General features: G+C 45.4%; 1 protein-coding gene across 1 annotated transcript in view; it reads left to right on the forward strand.

Annotated features, from left to right (window-relative positions):
• The window catches only part of KDM7A (lysine demethylase 7A), a 91,298-nt gene that overhangs the window by 14,026 nt on the left and 50,878 nt on the right, over window positions 1–26,394 (forward strand). Inside the window, exon 2 of the mRNA XM_040438877.1 lies at window positions 21,327–21,412. Within this exon, the coding sequence (XP_040294811.1) occupies window positions 21,327–21,412 (86 nt within the window). The remainder of the gene's footprint in view (window positions 1–21,326; window positions 21,413–26,394) is intronic.

Genomic DNA, 26,394 nt, shown 5'->3' on the forward strand with positions numbered 1-26,394 from the left:
TAGTCCCAGGTTAGTGACTGTCTCCCCTCCCAACGCCTGGCGCTCCGAGCATGGCCTCTCAAGTATCTCACAGAGAGTTGATGGCGTAATTAATTTTTACTTTACATTCAGTCCCCAGTTACCCATTGGAGAAAGACGACGGAGAAGATGAACTGTCGGAGCTTTTGTTCGCGTGACAGATCCATTTTGCCACCTTTTAAATCGACTCCCACTTCTGTCAGTGCTATTTCCATAACTTCTGGCTTCTTACAAATCCTTTTTTACTACTTTATTTTTTTATTATTTATGTTTTAATTGTTTTTCTTTTCTTTTTCCATGTATTTGCTTGACACGGTGCACGTTACTTACATGCCTAATGAAGGCATGTGTTCTCTAGGAGACTTTACGACTCTTAACCCGTGCTGCACGCTGCCAAGCATCCTGTATGACCCATTGTAATCTAATCCTCCGCGCTTTGTTCATGTGCAGCTCAGGATCCCGGCACCTTGGGGAGACACGCGGTCAGTCCTGGCTTCCATTTAGGAATGATAGAATAAAACGTCTCCTCTACTGATCTTCTGAACTCTACAGTATTTATTGCACCCCTAAATATCAGTAGTGTGGACCCGTTGCTTGATTTTTAAATATATATATATATATATATATATATATATATATATATATATATATATATATATATATATATATAATAAAATTTTATTTATTTTTCCCCACATTTCAGTGGTCCAGCGTTCGGATGCATATGGATTGAAATATATTTAATACTTTTTCCCGGCAGCACTTTAATTGTCGGTAAAGCGCTTTTGAATGGCCTGATGAATCCCGCTGTCAGCGTGGTCATTGATCTCGGAGAGAAAATTGTACCTTCCTTCCTAGCTTCTTAGACCACAGCTGAACCAGGACCATAGATCAGCCTTGTGAGAACATTGACAGCAGCGTTTTGTCTATGGCTGATTTATATCCGAGGCCTTTATGGACAGGAAGGAGAGATTTTTTTTTTTTAACCCCAGTGGATGCTTTTTCCATGTTTTAGACTCAGGATGGGCCCAAATTAGAGGATCTGACCACCCTCTCCATGAAGTTAAAAGGCTGGTGCATCTTGTAATGCTGGTTTGTGATGTTCCTCTTTTATTCCTCATGGAATTGTAACTAGTTGGCAGCTTGGTGTTATCATTTCCAGTGTTGGTATGTAGGGACGCAGTAACCAGCTCCAGTGTCAGAACTACACAGCTCCTTCTATTGTGTGTAGTGGACGGAGCCCCAGTTGCTGCAGAACAGCTGATAAGCAGGGGTACGGGATGTCTGACCCCCACTGATCAAATATTGATGAGGGAGGGTAGGCCAACAAAACCAGAAAACCCCTTTAAGGGTCCATTCACAGTCCACAATTTTGTTCCGCATTTTGCGGAACGGAATTGCGGACCCATTCATTTCTATAGGGAAGCATGGTGTGCTGCCCGGATCCGGAATTGCGGATCCGCACTTCCGGGTCCGCAATTCCGTTTCCGAAAAAAATGGAACATATCCTATTCTTGTCCGCAATTGCGGATAAGAATAGGCATTTTCTATTAAGTGCCGGCGATGTGCGGTCCGCAAAGTGCGGAACACACACCGCCGATGTCCGTGTTTTGCGGATCCGCAAAACACACACTGACGCGTGAATGGACCCTAAAAGTGATCACTGAATGCTATTACTTATTACTAGGACAGTAAGATTTTATGACCATGGGCAGTACCGCTATGGGTGGCAAGAAACATCATCTGCCAGGTTGTGATTCTGTGGTTGAGAGTATAGGGCACAGCATTACAGTGACAATGGGACATTTATAATAATGCTCACTCTGCCTATAAGGGGTCCACACACATTAGATGACCATGGGGTTGGCAGTATTCATAGATGTGCTTCCCAAAAAATCCCTACTACATGGCCCCCCTATTTTTTTTATTTTTTTTGTAAGCAGGCTATTTTCGGGAGGGAAGCGTTCCTTCCCAGCAATCGCCTGCTCATGAGTTAAGGAGACTGCTGCTATTACATGCAACGATCTCCTCCACAGTATGGGGAGCAGTGATCACCAATGCCTTCGCTCGTCCCCATACAGACTCGGAGCGTGATTAGAAGGCATGATGTGCTGCCGGCAAACAATGATTCTGGTGACTGCACAAGCGATCAGATCATCCGGCAGATAATCGCTAACGAGCGTTTGTATGAACTGTTTTTGGGCAGTGTAAAGGAACCTTAAAGGGGCCTATAGAAAAAAAAATAAGAGTGCATTCAGGCAGTTTAGATATATGGTTATCTGGATGGAAAACAATAGAGCTCAGCTACTTTAAAGGGCTTGTCCTACAAAAAATAGTGTATAGTTTTCAAACCAGCGTCTGGATCTTAATTCTTTTGTAACTGCATGTAATTAAAAGTGAGATTTTATTGAATAAAATCTCAATCTGTATATCGCCACCTGCTGTTTGCTTTTTGTAATGTCTCTGTCCTACTCACTGAGGTGGATGCACATGCTCAGTTCCTTCCTTCAACTGCCACCAGCTGCTACAGAAAGGGCATGCCCCCTAATCTGCCAGCTTGAAATAAATCTAGCAGAGCAATGAATGGGGAGATCTCTGGATCCATAAGAGGTTGTCATGTACTAGACTGTGTATGATATTACATTTTTACATAATTCATGGAATAACCCCTTTAGAAAAAATAAGAGCTCAACATAGATGTCCAAAGAATGTGTTCAAGGAAGGGTATTTTGCCTTGTTTATTAAAGGAATGTTCTAGAAAATAGCTAATGGGTGTCTGGTCTGTTTGCTAACCAGTAACCAAATGCCAGTCGCCCGTTGCCTAGCAACAGGGGCAACTAGTAGTTTGGTGAACATGCCAGACTCGGTTGTTCCAGTGTAGTCACCAGGCTAGTCCTATTGATGGCCGCCATTCACAGGGCTATAGATGGGAATGGATTATAATATGATTAGTTTTTTCCTAGTGGGGGGACAGGAGACAGGAGGGTCTTGCTGCCGGAGTCTCGCAGTGCTTGGGCCCAGAGGGCTCCTCATAGTGAAGGCTGTAATAAGGAATGTGACATTAAAGTGATATACAGAGGATGCCTGAGGGAACGCAACTGACTGTATTGTCTCGGCTTCCCCATTTTACTGGCCAGGCCTATTGCGATATATTTGTAATCGCTCTTCAACAAATGAAAGGGCCGACCTGGGTTATGACGCTGGAGTCCTTTTGGTTTTACATTGTGTGACAGCCGACGATAGGGTCTGATTTGCCTGGTGACAGAACATGTGACAAATAATGGACCTGGCACCAATCTGTTCTCATCGGAGCGGCTTGTTCTGCTGTGGTGCGTTCTGTTCTGAGGGATGCAGTTGGCTTAGTCATCTACCACTGTTTTGTTCTTGTAAAAAAAAAAATCTGATTATTAGTGCCAGTTCAGCCGAAAACCTGAGGCAGGCTAAATTAACCCTGGAATTACACTGCGCTGATGGCAAAGAACATGTAAAGTACCTTGCCAATGTCCTAACTGACCTCTATTTCAGTCATTATTAAAGGGAACCTGTCACCAGGATTTTGTGTATAGAGCTGGGGACATGGGCTGCTAGATGGCCGCTAGCACATCCACAATACCCAGTCCCCATAGCTCTCTGCGCTTTTATTGTGTTAAAAAACCTTTTTGATCAATATGCAAATGACCTGATATGAGTCCTGTGTCCGGAGATGAGTCCAGCGGAAAGGAGCCCAGCACCGCCCCGCGTCCTCCGAATCTCCTCCTTGCTGGCTGACGTCACAGAGCTGGAGCGCTGAAATCTCGCGATGCGCGAGCTTGCATCATGTTCATTCCCTGTGCTGTTTTGTCTGGCATGTTGCTGGTAGGATCATTTGTATGAATGATCCCATTGATGAATGACTGGCTGCAATGCCACTAATTGTTGTCTGGTGTATGACCATCTTAACCTGCCATGGAGATTTTTTTGACATCTTGGAGAGCTGATTGTACTGTAGAACAGAGCTAAAGTGCCCTTTACATGGGCGGACGATCAGGGCAATTAACAGGAGGCAGTGTTCCTAGTAATTTCTCTGTATAAGGGCTTGTTCACACGACCGTGTGAAGCCCGTGTCTGTGCTGTGGACCGCAAATTGCGGTCCGCTAAGCACGGGCACCTGCCGTGTGGCAGCCGCATAGGGATCGCGGCCCCATTCACTTGAATGGGTCCGCGATCCCACCGTCCCGCAAAAAGAGCAAGCATCTCTGGATTTGCGGACCCATTAAAAGGAATGGGTCCGCATCCGTGATGCGGAATGGCCACGGAAAGGGACCCGTGTATTGCGGATCCACAAATGCGGTCCGCAATACGGGCACGGGCTTCACACGGTCGTGTGAACGTGCCCTAAAGGCACTGCTGATCACCTGATGAATGAGCAAATGCAGGATTGCTGCATGTAAAGGCAGCTCTCGCCTCCACTCATAATGAGGCAATTATCGGGAGTGAGCGCTTCGCTGCTAATAATTGTGTACACGCGGTTGACCCATGTTACAGGCAGTGGGTGTGGATCCACTGTACCAACCAACCGGTTTGGCTGTGGGTACACTTTAAGGGCTCATGTACACGGCCGTTGAATGTGTCCGCAATCCCAATGATACAGTGCGAAACTGAGACACAGAACGGAAGGCCATTATGAAGTGCTTCCGTGGGTTTTCTGGGTTTTCTGTCCATGCCTCCGCACCACAAAAAAGTAGTGCATGCACTTTTTAGCGGTGCGGACCCCATTCAAGTAAATGGGTCCACGTCCGCAGACGGTGGGCACACAGTCGGTGCCCGTGCATTGCGGGCCGCAATTTCCTTTCCTCAGCACGGCCCTGACTGGCACACAAACGTATTTTCTTTCCGTGTCCATTCCGTTTTTTTTTTTTTTCTCCCATTTTTTTTATGCGGACCCATTGAAATGAATTAAAACGGAAGATACACCGTGTGCATTCTGTTTCCGTATGTCCGTATTTCCATTTTGCAAAAAAATATAACATGTCCTATTATTTTCCGCATTACGGACAAGGATGGTACTGTTCTATTAGGGGCCAGGTATTCCGTTCCGCAAAATACGGAATGCACCCGGATGTCATCCGTATTTTTTGCGGACTGCAAAATACATACGGTCGTGTGCATGAGGCCTAAGGGCGTTATCCCAGTATTCATCCTTTAACCCCTTTACAGGGATCTTGCCTTTGCTGCAGGGAAGCTACCAGGCTGCTACCTCTTGAGATACTCCCAGTGTGTTAAGTGTCTGACTCATAGGGGTAAAAGACACCAGTGTGAAGCACCGAAGGGTCATCCAATATCTGTAGTGTAGAGATGGGCCTAAGTCAGGGAAGGCAGCATACAAGCATTTTTGTTAGACAAGTCCAAGATCAGGGCAGGCGGCAGAAGGACAATCCAAGAAACAGGCTAGGATCACAGCAGGTAGTAGGGCGGAAGAATGGTACAAGGGTGGTCAGACGGAGTACACCTTTGCTGGTTACTGTAGACTAGTAAACCTAAACTTCATGTACCTTGCTGCTGGGTAGGGTGCTGTAAATACTCTGCAGCCGGCTGGAGAAACATTTGGGCTTGTGTACGCTGGCCCTTTAAGAGGCCAAGAGTGAGCGCTCACTATAGAACAGGCCAGCAGGCCAAACAGAAGATGCACAGGCTACAGCTTGCACACCATGGAGGATGCGGGCAGCTGGAAGCACCGCCGGCAGGAGAGTGGGACAGCGGCAGGCAGTGTTAGTAGCGTGGCCACTACCTGTGGGGGCAGTGGTGGGCCTGGACCGCCAGTGCAACACATGTAATGTAGATTGTCTGTTACTACAGCCTCTTGATGCTGCTTTGCATGTGACTGGAGGAGAAAACTAAAATCCTCTTCAGTACTCTGTACGATAACTATTTCAAAAGTGACCTTGTTGCCCTTAGCAGTTCGGTTCTAGAGCAATGAAATGTGCACTCCTATTGGTTGCGATTTAGCAAAAATGGGTCTGAATTGGCAAGCACCTGTACTATATGTTTACTGCATTGTTTGTGCGGTCTGTCATTGATAGACCTTTCGGAACATTTTCCTGCAATTTTACCATGGAGAGAAACAAAGTTACATGAAGGTTGCATCATCTGATTTAATACAATATGATCCTGGACTGGAATGAGTATTTTCTGACTCAGGACACTTTCATCCTAGCTCTCTATCATCTAGTGCAAAATGGCGGCATTTGGTTTCGGTCAAGCTGTATTACCTATTACAGATGACAAAACATAACCTGCCTGGTCAAGAAAAAAAAAAGTACATCCATTGAAAGTGACAAGTGAAAACAATCAGCCTCATGCACACGACTGTATGTGTTTTGTAGTCTGCGAATTGCGGCTGTGCAAAATACGGATTCTGTGTTGCATCTGCGGTTTTTTTTTTTGGCGCTTGACTTCATTGGGTCCGTCTTCAGCATTTTGTGGCCAAGTATAGTAAACGTTCCATCTTTTTGCAGAATGTATATACGGATGCAGAAACCACACGGATCATGCGTATGCTTTCCGCATCCATATGTCCGTTACGCAAAAAGAAAGAACATGTCCTATACTTGGCCACAAAATGCAGACCATGGACCCTTTGATGTCTCCGTGTGCCCGTTCCACATATTATTATAGAACATGAACTAGTCTTGTCTGTAATGGGTGTGAGAAAAATGCGGCTGGCACACAAAGGTGTCCGTATTTTGCATACCAGACACGGTCGTGTGCATGAGGCCGTATTCAGTCACACGATTCCAGCCAGAGATGGGTCATGTGCCTTGATTGATGGCACCTAGCACTTCATACTCCACAGCTGAGAACTGGCGGCCATTTTCCTCCCCTAGCTGCCGGTGTCTGAAGATGCTGGAGGCACAAAGTAATGTGCTGAATTTCTAATGAGTGATTCCTATGGGAAACTTCCTGGAGACATCTTCTAAAATCCAATATCGGGAAAGGCCATGAATATATGTGATCTGCACCGTGTGATCCTATTATCTGCACGTCTCATACGAATCCATAGAAACAATATAGATTATTTAACTTTTTACTGAGAATTTTTATCTGGCTTATTAGAAGTAATATTCTATTTAATGTATGATTTACATTATATCCACCCAGCTCTTCCTGACCAGCAAAATCTGCCCAGTTAGGGTGTATTCACTCGACCATATGTATTTTGCGGTCCGCAAAAAATACAGATGACGTCTGTATGCCATCCGTTGTGGTGTTTTTTTTTTTTTTTTGGGGGTGGGACCCATTTTAACAATGCCTATTGTCCCTAAAACGGACAAGAATAGGATATGTTCTATATTTTTTGCTGGACTGCGGAACAGACATACGGTTTTTGCAGACCCATTAGAATGAATGGGTCTGCATCTAATCTTCTAAGAATGTGGATCGGATGTGGACCAAAAATGCAGTCGTGTGAATGAGGCCTTAAAATCTGATATAATCTGATGCATCACTGCAAGTTTAGGTTTGGAAGAGCTGACAACCCTCTGGGCGTTGTACTAGTGGCCATTTTGGTTGTCATCCAGGTTTTTCAGTAGTTTTAAAAAAAAATAATAATAATTAAAATAAAGAAAACTTAAAGGGCTTCTGTCACCCCACTAAAGTCATATTTTTTTTTTTGGGCTAGTTAAATTACTTATCCTGCTATATATGAAAATATAATGGTGTTACTTACTTTGATTCAGCAGTTTCTTCTAAAAACAAACTTTTATAATATGTAAATTAGGTCTCTACCAGCAAGTAGGGCGGCTACTTGCTGGTAGCAGCTGCAGAAAACCGCCCCCTTGTCGTGTTGATTGACAGGGCCAGCCGGGATCTCCTCCTCCGGCCAGCCCTGTCGGCATTTTTAAAAATCGCGCGCCTGTGTTCATTCTGCGCAGGCGCTCTGAGATGAGGAGGCTCGCCTCCTCAGAACTCCCTCAGTGCGCCTGCGCCGATGACATCACCGAAATAGAAGACGTCATCTCAGGCTATGAGCTGAGCGCTGCGATTGGCCAGCGCTACAGCCTGGAAAAAGGAGACGCCGGCAGGCTCCACCCAGTTGAGCCGAACATATGAAGATACTGGAGCCTATACAGGGAGAACGGAGCGGCGCCCAGGTATAACAGTAAGTGCAGGGAGATCCCTGGGCGCCGCTCTCCATGTCTGTATGCTTAGTTTAGATTTGTTATTCTAGTGAAAGGTCCTCTTTAAAGGATAACTGTCGCACTTAGACCCTAATTTCAATTTTCATATATGTAGTTACTAATAACATGATATTCCAGAATCAGTTACTATTAGACTGACTTACCCCATATTTAATAAGATTCAGCCCTTAGCAACCAGTCTGCATAAAACTGCAATTTCCCTATTCAGTTAGGATGGCCGCCACTGCCCTCACCCTGAGGCTAATCCTGCCTGCCCTCACTAGCCAGTAACAATAGCCCCCCAAAAGTGTCAGTAACCAGAGCTCTCCCCCCTGAAGGGTTAATCTCCTGCAGCACAAAGGGGTCCTCTTACCACATGTTGCTTTCATGTATACACTGAGCAGACGGCAGATCTCCCTTCCCTGGTCTGCGCTGCTTCCACTCTGCATTCTCCAGCTCTGCTGAGTGAGGGAGCGTCTGCCAAGCGCAGGGACAGGGAGAAGTGCACACAGCCCAGGCACTGTTATCAGCTGCTGGGGAGGACCTGGCTTTAATCATTTACTTACAGTCCCTGGCTGTCAGTAATCTGAGCCTGCACGCTGCGTGCTCCGTCTATAGGACCATGCCTAGCAACCTTATTTTAAGTACAGGGAACAGAAATGTGGAATTACAGACATTCCAACCTGCAAAAACTCATTTCAGGGAGGTGCACTTCTCATTTCAGGGAGGTTTTCTTATTTTTTTTCTTTTACAAGCTTTTTATTACATTTTCCAAACATATGCAGTATCTGCACACTTTGCTCTATGGTGTGGAGGACTGGGCTCATTACCCTGCCCCAAATTATCATATTTATGTATATGATTAAAGGGGTTCTGTCACCACCTATAAGCCCTGTGAGCTAAACATATGCTCATGTCCAGGGCAGCATTCTGATTTCTAAGGTGGCCTTATAAAAGCTATTTGTGGCTTTATTCTGTGGAAAAACAGGTTTTACTAACCTGTCAATCATTGAATTAAGGTGCCCAAGCAGGGGAGGTCTGTGGATGCATGGTGCCCGGCCGCACGCATAGCCGTTCGTGCCCAGCGCCGCCTCTCCCTCCTTCCCCCTCCACCCGCTTTGAGATCCCGCGCGTGCGCACAGGCTCAGCCTGATGCGCCGTTGCGGACTGCTGGCATCGGCTTCTTCTTGCACTGTGCGCACGCGCCTAGAAGGGGACACTGCTACAGGTTGCTGGAAAGGTTTACGACGAGTAAATAAACCTTTCCGGGATATATTGTTTCACATGCGGGCGTCAGGGAGCCGCTATCTAATAGCGGGAGACTCCCTGAACGTCCGGGAGACTTGAGATCCCTGGAATTAAGGGGTAATTGAATACACAGTGAAAAGTTTAAATAGGGTCACCAACGTGATATTAATCACCACAATCCAATACTCCAAAAAAAAAAAAAAATACGACAGTTATCCTTTAAGGGCCCAGATTTACTAATGTGTCTACACCTAGAATCTGTCTTAAAAAGTCGTGCAAATTGGCGCAACTAGGGTTTCTACACTTTCTTCTGACTTGCTTAGTAAGGGGGTGGGGCTTAGCTGTAAAGCATCAAAATTGCACCACAATTCTGGCGTAAAATTCTCCCACAAAGTAAGCCAACCAATCGTTGGTATAGAGAGTCAGAGAAAAGTGTCTACCCCTGCACCATATTTAGGCTACATTCACACGATCGTGCCGTGTTTTGCCGATCCACAAAACACAGATTCCGCTCGTGTGCATTCCGCATTATAGAAATGCCTATTCTTGTCTGAAAAACGGACAAGAATTGGACATGTATTCTTTTTGCCGGGCCATGGAACAGAGCAATATGCTGTCCTCATCTTTTGCGGCCCGTTGAAGTGAATGGCTCCACATCCAAGCCGCAAATGGTCGTGTGAATGTAGCCTTATTATCCAGCCTGAGACCCTGGTTCAGGTCTAGACTGCCTGGGGGAAGGGGTGAGAGATGTGACTTTGTTTCCTTTAAGAGAGCCTTTAAGAAGTCGTAAGGGCCGCGGCCATGTGTCAAGGGTGATTAAGACGAACCATAAGGAGGGGAACGCGTGTCTCTGCCACTTGATTACACCTGCCACAATGTACGCCCAGTTGGAGTAGCCAGTTGTGATCGACCGGCCTCTACAGAACAACTGGCTCTTCTGCTGTTGAATAAAGCAGATCAAAGGAGAAGCTTGAGAGAGCAATTTAGGTCACTGTACTGAGCGCCCATCCCCCACTCGTTTTTTGTGTCAGTTTCTTGAGGCGCCCACATTTTTCCTGCTCACTGTGGACGCCATTTACTGTACACACACCTCAGGTTAATGTGATATGCTGCCATATGGATGTTCATAAATTATTAGTAGAGGTCGGTGCCATTTGCTTTCTCAGGAGCGGCCGCCATGTATCTTTGGCTCATAACCGTATAACGCAACCCTCTTAAATTTTAATGTGGTCCTCATGTCTGTATAAGGTGGCGGTCATGGTTATCTGGTCGTAAATCGCTGTTACTGAGGCGGGTCCACAAAAAAGTAACACGCTTTCTCAGTCGGTGAGGACCTACTGACATCCTTGAGACAGGACGGGGCTCACGTTTCAAAGCATCTGCAACAAAAGGCTATGAAAATGGCGTTCAGAGACATGCATTTAAAAAAATAAAATAAATTTGTATTAGACCGGGAGACCACATGTGTTACGCATAGACCGGGGCATTGTCTTATATCTCCATTTCAGTGTGAGCAAAAAGAGCTTGCAAGTGGGGGCCATTGCACTAATTTCCGAAAAAGACGGATTATGCATGTGTTGTAATGAACGCTTCTGTTAGTTGACTGTTTGACAAATTGAAGCACTGGCTGGGGAGATTTATCAAAACTGGTGTAAAGGAAAACTGCCTTGGTAGCCCATAGTAACCAATCAGATTTCATCTTTCATTTTTCAGAGCTTTTATGGAAAATGAAAGGTTGAATCTGGTTGCTATGGGCAACCAAGACAGTTTTCCTTGACACCAGTTTGATAAATGTCTACTGCTATCTTCACCCCACCCTGCCCCTATTCCACATATCGGACCATAATCGTTGCTCAAAGGACTTATGTAAAATTGCGCTTCACCACAATCCTATTGTGACCTCAGAATTTCCTTGTGGGGGAAAAAAGATTTCCAAAATTTTGACGTTGAAGTTGTGTGACACGGCTATTTTACTGTAACCAAGAGCTGCGGGGCCCTATACCTATCCAATATACTTTGGGGGTAATTTACAAAGACAGGTGTTTTTTACTATCGGCTATTGTATGACGAGGCGTGCACGCGTCTCCACTACTCCAGGCCCTGATTGGAGTCGTTTTCACTCCCCTTTTACGCCCGTTTCTGGGTTCAAAAGATGGGAAATTTGTCAGGGCCGAAATCCTGGCCTCCATCACTCCCTCATCACTCCCTCACCACTCCCAAGTGGTGAGTGCAGCACAAAACGGGGTCTTGCAACTTTTTTGGCGCCATAAAGTGAAGTGGCGCACTTAATAAATGACCCCCTTTTGTGTTTTTGTTTCCTCACTATTTTTAAGATCTCTGCTTGTTGTGAATGGATTCTTTACATTCAGAAGCTAAAAAAAAAGACATGTAGACCTAATGCTTCTCACAGCTGAGGGTTTGCTACAGTTGTATATAATTCGGATAATCCTCCTGTGAGGATACATCAGCATCTCGACTCTCTGTCCTGCTTTATGATCTGGTTGCATTCGCCTGTAGAGCCTATATATGGGGAATGGGTCGCCCTTGCTCTTCGCGCTGTGACTCCCGGGCTGCAGGGGATGATGCAATGCGTGCTCACACACAGGGTTGACCTGGTTTGTAACTGGTAATTAAACCTCGACAAAAACACGGCTTACGTGTGCATGATGCATGGATTAGCTCCGTATTGATGCGTAATAAGAACGGGCTTACTCACGGCAACATGGCGAAATTCTGACCTGTGATACTGTTATGCACAAATGGCCTGGTTGCTTATATCAATCAATCAGAGCTCTGCTTTTATTTCTTAAACAGCTCTGAAAAGATGAAAGCTGCACTGTGATTGGCTGCTAGCTGACAGCACTCGTTTTCAATACTGCTGACCGCAGGTTTCCTCATTGTTGATACCAGAGGTCTGCTGCTTAAAGGGGTATTCCGGGATTTTGATACTGATGACCTATCCTCTGGATAGGTCATAAGTAACTTATCGGTGGGGTCAGACACTTGGGACCCTGGCCGATCAACTGTTTGAGAAGGCACCGTCGCCCCCGGTGAGCGCCGCAGCCTCCTCTGTGCTCACCAACCACAGCGCCGTACATTGTATAACGGCTGTGAATGGTATCGCAGCTCAGCCCCATTTACTTCTCTGGGGCTGAGAAGCTCCTAGGCCACGTGACTGGTGAACCCCTTTGAGTTACAGTGGGGTCTGTTCTGATTTGGCAACAGGAAAATTATGCACATAAAGTTACTTTCTCTGTCAAATATGTTGGAATCTGTGACGGCGGCTCCGGAACCTGTGACAGAGCCTTAAAACAGTTCCAAATAGCTTAGCCTACCGTAATATTCGGCACTGTGAAAACCTATAGGTGGATCAGTTTGCCACCGTATATGGATGAATCTAAATATAAAAAAAGTCATATTAAATGGAACTGAACTACAGCGTAACGGCCGCGGGCACCGGCCATGTGCCCGCGATCATGTTTTATTTTGTTTGCAGTGCGGTCGGATCAACTTGAATGGGCCCGGATCCGTCTGCGAAAACTGCAAAGATGTTGCCCGTGCATTGGATACAATGCACGGAATGGCTGAGCAACTGCCGTGTGTGTGTGAGGCCTAAATGGAGCTTAAAGGGATTCTGTCACCAAGTTTTGGGCTATAGAGCTGCGGACATGCACGGCTAGATCGCCGCTAGCATGTCCGCAATATATCTGTCCTATAGGGCTGTGTGCTTTTAATTTCTTTAAAAAAGGATTTTATAGATATGTAAATGAGTCTTGTATGTGTTTAAGGGGCTGTACTAACCTTCCTGGAGCCCAGCCGTGCCCAGCCAGTGAAGGAGCCCAGCACCACCTATGTCCTCCGAATCTCCTCCTTTCATCAACTATAGATTGCCGTAATCTCGCGATGCGCGAGCTCGCGCATGCGCAGTTCTTTCCCTGAGGCTGATGCCAGCACAGGGAAAGAACACTATACCAGCACTGCGCATGCGCGAGCACGCGCATCGCAAGATTACGGCAATCTATCGTTGATGAAAGGAGGAGATTCGGAGGACATAGGCGGTGCTGGGGCCCCTTCACAGGCGGGCGTGGCTGGGCTCCAGGAAGGTTAGTGCAGCCCCTTGGACACATTCAAGACTCATTTACATATCTATAAAATCCTTTTTAAAGAAATTAAAAGCACACAGCCCTATAGGGGACATGCTAGCGGCGATCTAGCCGTGCATGTCCGCAGCTCTATAGCCCAAAACTTGGTGACAGAATCCCTTTAACTTCTGTTGCGTTGCCTGTGAATTTTTTTTGTTTTTTTTGTTTGTTTTACCTCTTGTTAGTTTTCACATCTCTAGACACTACATAACTGGTATGTATGGCAGTGGCACTTTCTGAGATAAGCTTCAAAGCCTGTCAGCCGGGTGGGGAGGTGTCCGAGATAACACTTATTTTTGTTCTGAAATCTGCTGGGCAGGTCTTGAAGAGCGGTGTGCTGATAAGGCCTTATTCGTATAAGCAAATAAAAATATAGGACATGGATTGCCCTCCAAGACCATTTACTTGGGCAGATTATCTGGCCAGTTTTCGGGAATGAGTGTTTTAACAAACCTTTGTTGCTGATTACCCCATGAACGTTTGCTCGTTCATTGGGTAGATGGTGGCAGTATTACACTGCCGGATCATCACTACTGCACAGGCAACATCCGTGTGGATTCCACAGATGGATCCAGATCGATTCAACTTGAATTGGTCCGTGATCCATCTGCACCGCCCAAAAAAATACATGTTCTATTTTTTTTGTGGTGCGGAGGAACGCAGAGAAACCCCACGGAAATACTCTGCAGTGCTTCCGTGGGGTTCCATGTCTCCGTCTGGCACCGCACCTTCCGGTTTGTGGATCTATTCAAATTAATGGGTTCACATCCGAGATGCGGAGTGCACGCGGCTGGTGCCCACATATTGTCGACCGGCTGTTTGCGGGCTGCAATACAGACACGGCCGGGCAACGGCCATGTGCATGAGCCATTACTGTGAAGGCTCCACTAGTGGCCTGTAGCTTGAGGAGGAACAGCGGTCCATAAAGCCATCAATCACAGTATTCAACCATGTCCTGAAGACTGTGATACAGTTGAATGTGGTGTCACCTGATGTCAGTTCCCTAGTCACCAGCCATGAAATGATGCTTGGGCAGTCTTGCATATTTCCTGACCCTGTGGCAGGTTGTGAAACACAGCTGTAGGGTACTGCCGGAGATGCCAAATCCAGTGCTCAGCTTAGGCTAGCTTCACACATTTGTCAAAGAAATCTGGCAGGCTGATCCAGAACTATCTACTTCGCACCTGTCCACAGGATTGTCTATGGTATTGCATCTCAGCCCTGATGACTTCAGTAATTTGGTCAGTTATTTTCATCACTTATAGTGAAGCCTACTCAGAGATCAGGCGTATAGGAAAGATTTGCACCTATTCTGTGTTTTTGACCCGAACCTGGTTTTGGCACCAAATAACTGAAGTGCGAACTTGGCCATAGCCATATTTTTCTAATCTTGAATAACCTCATCAATGCCACCATAGCAGTATAGTCAGGGCACATGGGCGTAGGGATCGCCATAACAGCTATAGCAATGGCTATGGGGCCCTACGCCACTGGGGGCCCGGGCCACCGGCTGAGGATTTTATATATACACTGCTCAAAAAAATAAAGGGAACACTTAAACAACACAATGTAACTCCAAGTCAATCACACTTCTGTGAAATCAAACTGTCCACTTAGGAAGCAACACTGAGTGACAATTAATTTCACATGCTGTTGTGCAAATGGGATAGACAACAGGTGGAAATTATAGGCAATTAGCAAGACACCCCCAATAAAGGAGTGGTTCTGCAGGTGGTGATCACAGACCACTTCTCAGTTCCAAAGCTTCCTGGCTGATGTTTTGGTCACTTTTGAATGCTGGCAGTGCTTTCACTCTAGTGGTAGCATGAGACGGAGTCTACAACCCACACAAGTGGCTCAGGTAGTGCAGCTTACCCAGGATGGCACATCAATGCGAGCTGTGGCAAGAAGGTTTGCTGTGTCTGTCAGCGTAGTGTCCAGAGCATGGAGGCGCTACCAGGAGACAGGCCAGTACATCAGGATACGTGGAGGAGGCCGTAGGAGGGCAACAACCCAGCAGCAGGACTGCTACCTCCGCCTTTGTGCAAGGAGGAACAGGAGGACCACTGGCAGAGCCCTGCAAAATGACCTCCAGCAGGCCACAAATGTGCATGTCTGCTCAAACGGTCAGAAACAGACTCCATGAGGGTGATATGAGGGCCCGACATCCACAGGTGGGGGTTGTGCTTACAACCCAACACCGTGCAGGACGTTTGGCATTTGCCAGAGAACACCAAGATTGCCAAATTCGCCACTGGCGCCCTGTGCTCTTCACAGATGAAAGCAGGTTCACACTGAGCACATGTGACAGACGTGACAGAGTCTTGAGACGCCGTGGAGAACGTTCTGCTGCCTGCAACATCCTCCAGCATGACCGGTTTGGCATTGGTAAGTAATGGTGTGGGGTGGCATTTCTTTGGAGGGCCGCACAGCCCTCCATGTGCTCGCCAGAGGTAGCCTGACTATCATTAGGTACCGAGATGAGATCCTCAGACCCCTTGTGAGACCATATGCTGGTGCGGTTGGCCCTGGGTTCCTCCTAATGCAAGACAATGCTAGGCCTCATGTGGCTGGAGTGTGTCAGCAGTTCCTGCAAGACGAAGGCATTGATGCTATGGACTGGCCCGCCCGTTCCCCTGAATCCAATTGAGCACATCTGGGACATCATGTCTCACTCTATCCACCAACATTGCACCACAGACTGTCCAGGAGTTGGCAGATGCTTTAGTCCAGGTCTGGGAGGAGATCCCTCAGGAGACCGTCCGCCACCTCATCAGGAGCATGCACAGGCGTTGTAGGGAGGTCATACAGGCACGTCGAGGCCACACACACTACTGAGCCTCATTTTGACTTGTTTTAAGGACATTACATCAGCCTGTAGTGTGTCTTTCCACTTTAATTTTGAGGGTGACTCCAAATCCAGACCTCCATGGGTTGAAAAATTTGATTTCCATATTTTTTTTTTGTGTGATTTTGTTGTCAGCACATTCAACTATGTAAAGAACAAAGTATTTCAGAAGAATATTTAATTAATTCAGATCTAGGATGTGTTATTTTTGTGTTCCCTTTTATTTTTTTGAGCAGTGTATATATAAATTTTTTTTTTTTTCATGTGGCGTAGCTACAGGGGTCGCAGGCCCCTCCAGGACAGACAGAGAAAGCGCTATCTGCAGGGCGTGTAGGCTTTGGGCAGTGCGATAGGGGGCGGCCGGAGGCAGAGAGGTGTACCTGCAGTGAGGAGAGGGAGTGGTCCCGCTCCCAGTGTGGGCAGCAGTCCTACTGGACGGAAGTGGAGGAAGCGGAGCGTACAGCGAAGCTGCATGCTGCTGGGCCTGGCAGCGCTGCTGTAGTGTGGGCGCGCAGACGTTCAAATGGCTGTGAGGTGAGGGCTGGCTGACTCTGGGACTGGTAAAACTTACTCTGGAGTCCTGAACCATTATATCTGGGGAGGAGGAGGGAGCAGGACCCTGGAGGTCTGGACCAGTACATTTAAGGAGAAGGGGGGAGCAGGACCTTGGAGGTCTGGACCATTATATCTGGGGAGGAGGGGGGAGTGGGATCCCCCGAGGTCTGGACCATTATATCTGGGGAGGAGGGGGGAGCAGGACCCTGGAGGTCTGGATCATTATATTTAAGAAGGGGAGAGCAGGACCCTGGAGGTCTGGATCATTATATTTAAGAAGGGGAGAGCAGGACCCTGGAGGTCTGGACCATTATATTTAAGAAGGGGGGAGCAGGACCCTGGAGGTCTGGACCATTATATAGGGGGGAACAGGACACTGGACCATTCTATTTAGGGGGGAGCAGGACCCTGGAGGTCTGGACCATTATATGGGGAGTAGGGGGAAGCAGGATCCTGGAGGTCTGGACCATTATATATGGGGAGTAGGGGGAAGCAGGAACCTGGAGGTCTGGACCATTTTATATAGGCAGGAGGGGGGAGCAGGACACTTGATGTCTGGACCATTATATCTGGGGACTGGCGGTGGGAGATTTAGGATGGGGGTGGGAGGTCTAAGAGGGGTGTGGGGATGTTGGGGTGGGAGGTCCTGGAGGGGTGTTTGCGTGGGAGCTCTGGAAGGGGTGGGAGGTCTGAGAGCTATGTGGGGGTGGGAGATCCGTGAGGGGGGCGTGGGCCCATAATTTTTTTTTGCTATGGGGCCCAGTCATTTCTAGCTACGCCCCTGTCAGGGCACATCCCTGGATAAATAATGGGGCAGGTTTACTAATCCTGGCTAATACTAATTTAGACTAGATATTCTAAAGATATCCCACATTTGCTAAAGTTGCTTATGATGGATGACAAATTTGGGGCATGGCTGGACACTTTTGTCTAACTTTATACTAGAATTTTGCCAAAAGTTTCTTGGCTGCCTTGCCTTGACTGCAGGTATTGATGGCCTATCCTCAGGATAGGTCATCATTATTAGATCGGCGGTGGTCCTACAGCCGACACTCCTGCCCATCAGCAGTTTCAGGCAGCTGCGGTGCCAGAAACTGTGGTGAACGGAGCGGAAGCAGAAGGCTCTGGACTTTGTATAGTTTCTGGTGCTTAATTACTGCAGTTCGGCTCCCATTCAGTTGAATGAAGTGAGGTGCAGTACCCTGGCACGGCCACTTCATGGAGTATGGAGCGTTCTGGTTACTGCTATGTACACCGTATAGTTTCCGGTGCTGAGGCTGTCCAAAATAGATGGTCGTGGCGTGCCCAGACCCTCACCAGTCTGATGATGACCTATTGCAAGGAGCTAGCTCATGCATCAAGAGATTACGGCGCTCTAGCTTTCTGACGTTGGGGAGCAAGGAGGAGATTCTGAGGATGCGGGGCGGTGCGGGGATCCTTCACGCTGGACTTATCTCAGGGACAGGACTCATCTCAGGTTAATTTGCATATGGATCAAATCGGTTTTTTTTACACAATAAAAGCACACAGAGCTATGGGGACTGGGTATTGCGGATGTGCTAGCGGCCATCTAGCAACCCATGTCCTGAGCTGTATACACAAAATCCCGGTGACAGGTTCCCTTTAAGTCTCTGGCTTCCATTGTTCTTTAGCTGGCCGGTAAAAATGACTTTTATTTTATTATTTTTATTTTAAGTAGATGCATTTTTAAAAGATATTGTACACTATAATGGGATGTAGGGGTCTGTTTTCTTTTTTTTTTGTCCAGCCGTTTCCTCCACTGTTTTAACGCCCACTCAGTTTATCGCTTTCCGGCGTGTTGTAAAATCTGTCTGCCCCCCCCCAGTATCCGAGATCACACACGTGATGTCGACCAATTTTCAGGTTGTTCCTAGAATTGCTTCTAATAGACCCTTGACCAGGGTGATCTTCTAATTGCTCTGCCTCCTGCGAGCTGCACTGCCGGGTGCCTTCACTGATACCGTTTTTTTGTCTGCTGTGTGTTTTTCTTTTTATCCCTTTTAAAGGGAATTGCCCTAATTACGTTCTGCAGCCTGTTTCCTGTAATTAAGATCAAAGCAGCGGTTTTCTCCTTTACAACCCTCGTAAAACATCACGGTTGCAGCAGCTTCCCTATGGCTGCATCTTCACGATTTTGTGGCTGGTTTTACTGTGAAATAATTGTCTTTTTATGTTGCATTTTATGCTGCATTAAGGTTCAGGGGGTCAATTAAAATAATATAACCCCCAAAACCTCCCCTCCCCATTCTCTGCTCGAGAGTTACTGCAGATAGTTGAGCCCGTAGAGGGAGTATATCATTTTGGTGTTCCCCTGTCTTGGGTAAGATGACCCTTTGCCGTGCATTGCATGTTTTCATGTATTGCAATAGTGATGTGATGAAATGACTTTCACAATGAAAAATATCTTTTGCTTTGTGTCCACCACATGGTAACACGTTTCATCCTGATCGCCTTATTTCATGAATATAATCACAGAACAGCAGTAAAGACTGACACACACAGAGCAGTAGGAAGAATAATATTGGTCATACTGTGCAACTGTAGATCGAGAACAATTCTGTACTATCTTTCTTTCCTTTTTTGTTTTTCTTAAGATGCCTTGGATAGCTGTTGGCTGAATTCTTGTTCACTTTTCCTCCCAAATTCTTCATGCAGCTTTGGATGTGAGAAGAGTATAAGTGATGATTGCAACTCAGATAAAGTGTAACAAGTTGATATAGATTTAAGGGTGCATTCACACGACCATAAGTGTTTTGCGGGCCGCAAATTGCAGATCCGCAAAACGCGGATAGCAGACGTGTGTGTTCTGCATTTTGCGGACTGCACATGGCTGGCGCTATATACAAAATGCCTCTTCTTATCCGCGATTGTGGACAAGAATAGGACATGCTTTCTATTTATGATTTTTTTTTTTTTTGTGGGGCCACAGAACAACAGATGCTGACAGCACACAGTGTGCTGTCCGCATCTTTTGCGGCCCCGTTGAAACGAATAGGTCCGTACCTGTTCCGCAAAATTGTAGAACGGATACGTACCCAGAATTTCGGTTGTGTGAATGCACCCTAACTGTGACAAGAGGTTTTAGGAGCTGTCGCCTCTCCTGACATGTCTGTTTTAGTAACTATTTGCATTCCACATGTAGCAACTATTCTGGGGCATCTACTCTTATGACTCTTTGTTGTTGCATTCCTCTATTAATCATACTAGAAGTTATGAATGATTGCCTAGCCGCTGGCACTGAAGGTTCAGATAGGCATTACCAGTTGGGAGTGTGTCCTTGCACAGGCTGACACTCTCCAGTGAGCACTGCCAGTGTCAGACTGCACAGAGACACCCCCCCACTGGTAACACCCATCTGGACCGCTATGAATTTATTCATAAGTTCTAGCAGCAATAATAAATGAAGTGACATAGAATAAAAATAAATGCTCCAGCATTGTTATTACATGGGAAATGTAAGTAGTTACTATAACGGACATGTCAGGAGAGGGGGCAGATCCTCAAGTAGGGATGTCTTTATGAGAACCTTTTCTGGGAGACCTCTTGGCACCTGCTTACCCCTGACACCATATGGATCTCCTGAATGTGGGTTTCCACCAGAACCTTTCACATTCCAGTCCTGGAAAGTCGCCTGCTCTATGGTTCTATTCCATTCATGGTTGGTGGAAAGTGGTGTTGAAGAGAAGCTACCTTGTGCATGTTGTGCCAATGGATCAGCAGTTGGTGTGACCCAGACAAATCTCCACAAGACCATAGAGATCTGACGCCAAATACGTGTTGGGGTTTGTGGAGGTGCCGTCCACAACCTTCCTGCATGCGCATATTATTCCTTTTGTGTATGTACTACTTTTGGCCCTTTTGATCTGGCATACTCTTTGTGTATGTGTTTGTCTTTTGCCAATATATATATTTTATACTGTGGTCTTAACAATAAAATAAAGATATGTTTTGATATATCCTGATGGTTATTCTTGGTTACGGGTGCTTGGGTTCCCCATTTAGGAGTGTATTACAGCACCAGTGTTTCATTTTAAGTTGCGAATTTGGGCCCTCATTGAGGTTCCCCTCTAGCTCATATTTGATTGGTTTTCTAAAATCCATGCGGGACCTGAGGCCAAAGCTTGTTCTTTAGATCCTCCTTACCAATTGGACTTGGAATTTGTTAAAAAATATTAAATCTTTGCTGCTTATTGCCACCACTAGGGGGCCTGTTTGTTGACATCTGTATAATAATAATTGTTATGAGTAAGAGCAACGCTCATAAATTGTAAAGGTCTATTATAAAAGTGGAAAAAAATAACCACACCTTTTACTAAAATGTCCATTTTCTCCCTACAGCTGTGTAAAAGTTGAGGAACATCAGGCGGCAGATATCGACTTCTACCACTGTCCGAACTGCGAAGTGCTTCACGGGCCCTCCCAGTGTAAGTATACACGGCCGCGGAGTCTGCTGGGGGCCCAGGTCTTCTATATAGCCGATAGCCACTGCATTGATTTTGGGTGAAGGGGACTGAAGTTTTTGTTTTGTGTATACGTCATCCATTATGTAATGTAAGTATTGGAATATATGATGTTATATTGGGCTAATGGTTTTATTTATGTCATGCTAATTATTTTGCTCCTTATTCCCCTTACACCCTCTCTATACCAGTTCCTATGACACAAGTATGATCCCAGGTTTCTGTGAGGCATTTCCTGGAGAGTATATGAACAGGCAGCCACAAACATGCCCATCATTGCAGTCTGTAGGACACGCTGTCAATAGTCATGTAGGGGCTGTCACCCTCCTAGAAACCCTTAGCAGATTTTATTTTTTATTATTTTTTTTCTCTAAGGACAAACAATAGTCCTTTATTTTAGGTTGCTGCAGCTCAAGGCGATTTAGATTATCCTCTTATTGCAGTGGGTCTGCCTGCAGCGGTTTATTATATCTATTATTTTATGTAGAGAACATCTCTCCTTTCTATTACTGCAGTTCTTATATTAGTGGCTTGCAAAAAGCTGGGCTTAAGCAGCTCCCGCCTGGTATAGAGTAGCAAAACCGTCTACATATACAGCATTATGGTTAGGCCTCATGCACACGACCATGGTGTGTTTTGCGGTTCGCAGATCCGCAAAACACGGATGGCGTCCGTGCGCGTTCCGCAAATTGCGGAACGGCACGGACAGCCTTCAATATAAATGCCTACTCTTGTCCGCAAAGCGCGGACAAGAATAGGACAGGTTATATTTTTTTAGCGGGGCCACGGAACGGAGCAACGGATGCGGACAGCACACGGAGTGCTGGCCGCATCTTTTGCGGCCCCATTGAAGTGAATGGGTCCGCATCAGAGCTGCCAAAATGGCGGCTCGGATGCGGACCCAAACAACGGCCGTGTGCATGAGGCCTTCGGGTGATGTTCCAATACATAACTAGGCAGGGGCCTCGTAAAGAAAGATGACGTCCTCTGTTTGAGCTGTAATATTGCTTGTCTATTATTATTATTTATTTTTTATACAGTTCATACTTTATGCGGGTGTATTTCTTCTTTATGCTTCTTTAAAATTAAATCATATATACGTATTGCAGTTCACTCCACAATATAATTTATTATTGTGTTGCTATTACGTGGATGTTTGTTGCTATATATATATATATATATATATATATATATATATATATATCTATATATCTATATCCCGACGGGAGAAGCCTGCATTGTGTTTGCCTTCTGGCAGATAAAGGCAAGTGAGGACAATGCAAGCTCTCCGCTCACGGGCATCTCTGGTATTTAAATCACAACCCGCATGCTCAGTGAGGGCGCTTTCCCAGCTATAAGCCATCTTCCGTGGAAAATGGATTTTAAAACTGCTGTGAGCTGATAAAATATCCCCCGGGAAACAAAACAAATTTTTTTGAAAAAATAAAATAAAAAAGTGCATTCAATAAAGAAGTAATACAAGATCTTAATGGCCTCGGTCATCTAATGTGTATATCAGTGGGAGAAGAGTCAGGCAGTCTGCTTTCTGTATTTTTATTTTTTTTATTTTTTTCAAATAAAATTGATTATTGTGGAAGGTTACACACTCTGCTGTGAAACCGGGATTCAGTGTAATGGAGAGATAACTGGATCATTGATTCGGTGACATGTCTTCTGTGGCTGTTCTTAATGACATGGCTTAATGTGCCCTGAATGGAACAAGCCCCTGCGTCTGTCTGTTTGATCACATACGAAATGAAATCTGTGAGAAAAAAGACATTTCACAGCTGATGGACTGAAAAAAAAGGAAAAGTTCTCATTCCAGACTATAGAACGCTGATAAAAAAAAAAAAAACACTTTAAAGTCCTTCTCCAAGTGAATATTCACTTTTTTGTCATTTTTAGGTCCAGTATTTTTTTGCTGTTCCACTTAATTTATGTTTATAGTCAAAGGAGCTTAGTTTTTCCTGATACACAGGGCTTAAATCCCCTACATAGACGCTGAGCTGAATGATAACATTTTGGCTGCCTACAGCTACCACTAGAGGGAGCTCACTGCATACTTTTGTAGTATTGAGTTCATCATGTAAGAAAGTATGCAGTAAGCTCCCCCTAGTGGTGGCTGCAACTAGCCAGAATGTTTAACATTTATTTCTGGTTATGGGATTAGAGGGGAAAAAAGACCCCAGGAATCAGGGATCACACACTGTTGAAGTCTCCTATCCCTTATAGGTTTTTGAGGACGTGACAGGGCCTCTTTAAAGGTCAGTTCTAGTATTTGCACCATTCTTTCAAAATTTTGCTGGTTGCCTTTGGAAACAGACAGCCCTAACTGCTCTCATAATACATTACTCCCTAGTATCTGGTAGTCTGCAGAATTCTGAATGTAGCTTTAGACCTGAAGGAAAAGAAGATGTTCCACAATTGAAAATTGGTGGAAGAGAAGTATAGCAAAGGATTTACGAAACGACTCGGCTTCTTAGGTCGAATTGTTAATTAGTAAAACTGTAAAAGTTGACTTTTTTAGTAAAATGAAATAATGTGAGTCAGCACAAGGTATATACATGTGGTGTAGTTGCCTGTCTCTGCCTGTCACGTAGGCTCATTCCTAGAACTTGCCTGCAGTGTTTGATTGCCCTACTTACAAGTTTGTCAGAGAACATCTGACACTGAAGGCTGTGAACAAATGAATTCACTTTTTTTTTTTTTACTTCCTTTTGAACAGTAGTCTGCGATTTATATATAAGGAGTGGCTTTAAAAAAAGTGTCCCTTCATTTCTTCTCATTTGTCTGAAGTTGTCATAAGTAGTCTTACAGGCCAGACGATGGGCCCTGGGGAAGAGGGAATGTAAATAAGCTCTTACCAAGCTGGCTCTCTTGTGCCACCTGTAGGTTGGCTGCCCTATAGGCAATTGTCTGAACCTTCTGACAGGCCTTGGAACACTGAATAAAAATGTCAGAACTGAAATCTTTTCAAAAGACCCCCATCTGAAGACAGTAGCTTCTGTTTTAGGCTCATCCGTGAAGAGCAGGGTACCGGTCGGCTGGGTGAGAGGTCTGTGACATGGGTCTAGGAGAGTAAAGATTCTCCATGGGGAGACCACCATTTGGCATAATTACTTATCCTGCATCATATCCTGTATTGTGCTCCAGAGCTGCAATCACTATTCTGCTTTTGAAGTCACTGTGTACATACATTATGCTAATCCTATACTTATCCTGATTTAAATCCTGTATTATACTCCAGAGCTGCACTCACTATTACATTACTTATCCTGTACTGATCATGAATTACATCCTGTATTATATTCTAGAGCTGCACTCACTATTAGATTACTTATCCTGTACTGATCATGAATTACATCCTGTATTATATTCCAGAGCTGCACTCACTATTAGATTACTTATCCTGTATCATATTCCAGAGCTGCACTCACTATTACATTACTTATCCTGTACTGATCATGAATTACATCCTGTATTATATTCCAGAGCTGCACTCACTATTACATTACTTATCCTGTACTGATCATGAATTACATACTGTATTATACTCCAGAGCTGTACTCACTATTCTGCTGGTGAGTTGCTGTGTACATACATTAGATTACTTATCCTGTATTATATTCCAGAGCTGCACTCACTATTACATTACTTATCCTGTACTGATCATGAATTACATCCTGTATTATACTCCAGAGCTGTACTCACTATTCTGCTGGTGAGTTGCTGTGTACATACATTAGATTACTTATCCTGTATTATATTCCACAGCTGCACTCACTATTACATTACTTATCCTGTACTGATCATGAATTACATCCTGTATTATACTCCAGAGCTGTACTCACTATTCTGCTGGTGGAGTTGCTGTGTACATACCTTACCTTGCTCACATTATTGAGCTACTGCCTGCATTATTCTCCAAAGCTCCGCTCATTACTCTGTATACTTCAGAGTTAAAATCGCCCTCAATTCCCTGCTGCATCAGTGTCTGCACAGCGCTTTCCCTCTTCATTTCCATTCTGAGATGGGCAATCTTTACATCAGGCTCTGTACAGTAGACTGTTGTTGCTAACACTGGCCTTATACATTAGTCGCTGAGTTAGAGTGTCACTACGTTTTGATGTGTCAGTGACACAACAAAAGTTTTGATCGGAGGGGGTCTGCATGCTGAGACCCTCACGATCTCTCGAACGAGTGGAGAGAAGCGTGCACATATCGCACTCTCTGCTGATGACTGAATCGAGATGAGTCCATGGACTTCTATGGAGTCCGTCTCATACAACAAGGAGGGAGAGAGCGATACGTGTGAACCTCTCTCTCTCCTCCTTCTAGAGTTTGTTGGGGGTCTCATGACTCAGACCCCCACATATCAAACTTTTGATCGGTCTCTATGACATCAAATGTTTTTTTTTTTTTAAAGTTAGCGACACTTTAAGGTTCTGTTCATATCTGCATTGTGGCGCCTGCTTCTAATGGAAGCCACAAAATTAAATCTGAGACAATAGACACCAGTGGTGCACAATGACCGCAGTCTTAAGCCTGTGTTACACAGGCTGATTGAGCAAGCGATTTGTCGGGGAAGGGGAGCTTGCTAGCTTGTGGAGGAGACCGCCACACGCAGTCGGCGGCAGTATTACACTGCAAAATGATAGGTCACGAGCATTTGTGCGAACGCTCGTTAGCTATTTATCCGCCGAAAAATCGGCCAGTGTAATACAGCCTTTAATGGGGTCTATTGGGTTCTGTCCATCTATGCAATGCTAGTTTTCTTGTCAACAATGACACAGCTAAGGGTCCATTCACACGTCCGTAAGTGTTTTGCGGCTCTGCAAAACACAGATTCCGGATGCGTGCAATCTACATTTTGCGGACCGCACATGGCCGTCCCATGATAGAAATGCCTATTCTTGTTCGCGAATAGGACATGCTCTATCTTTTTT

The sequence above is a fragment of the Bufo bufo genome, chromosome 1, assembly GCF_905171765.1.
Source record: "Bufo bufo chromosome 1, aBufBuf1.1, whole genome shotgun sequence".
In the NCBI taxonomy this organism is placed as follows: Eukaryota; Metazoa; Chordata; class Amphibia; order Anura; family Bufonidae; genus Bufo; species Bufo bufo.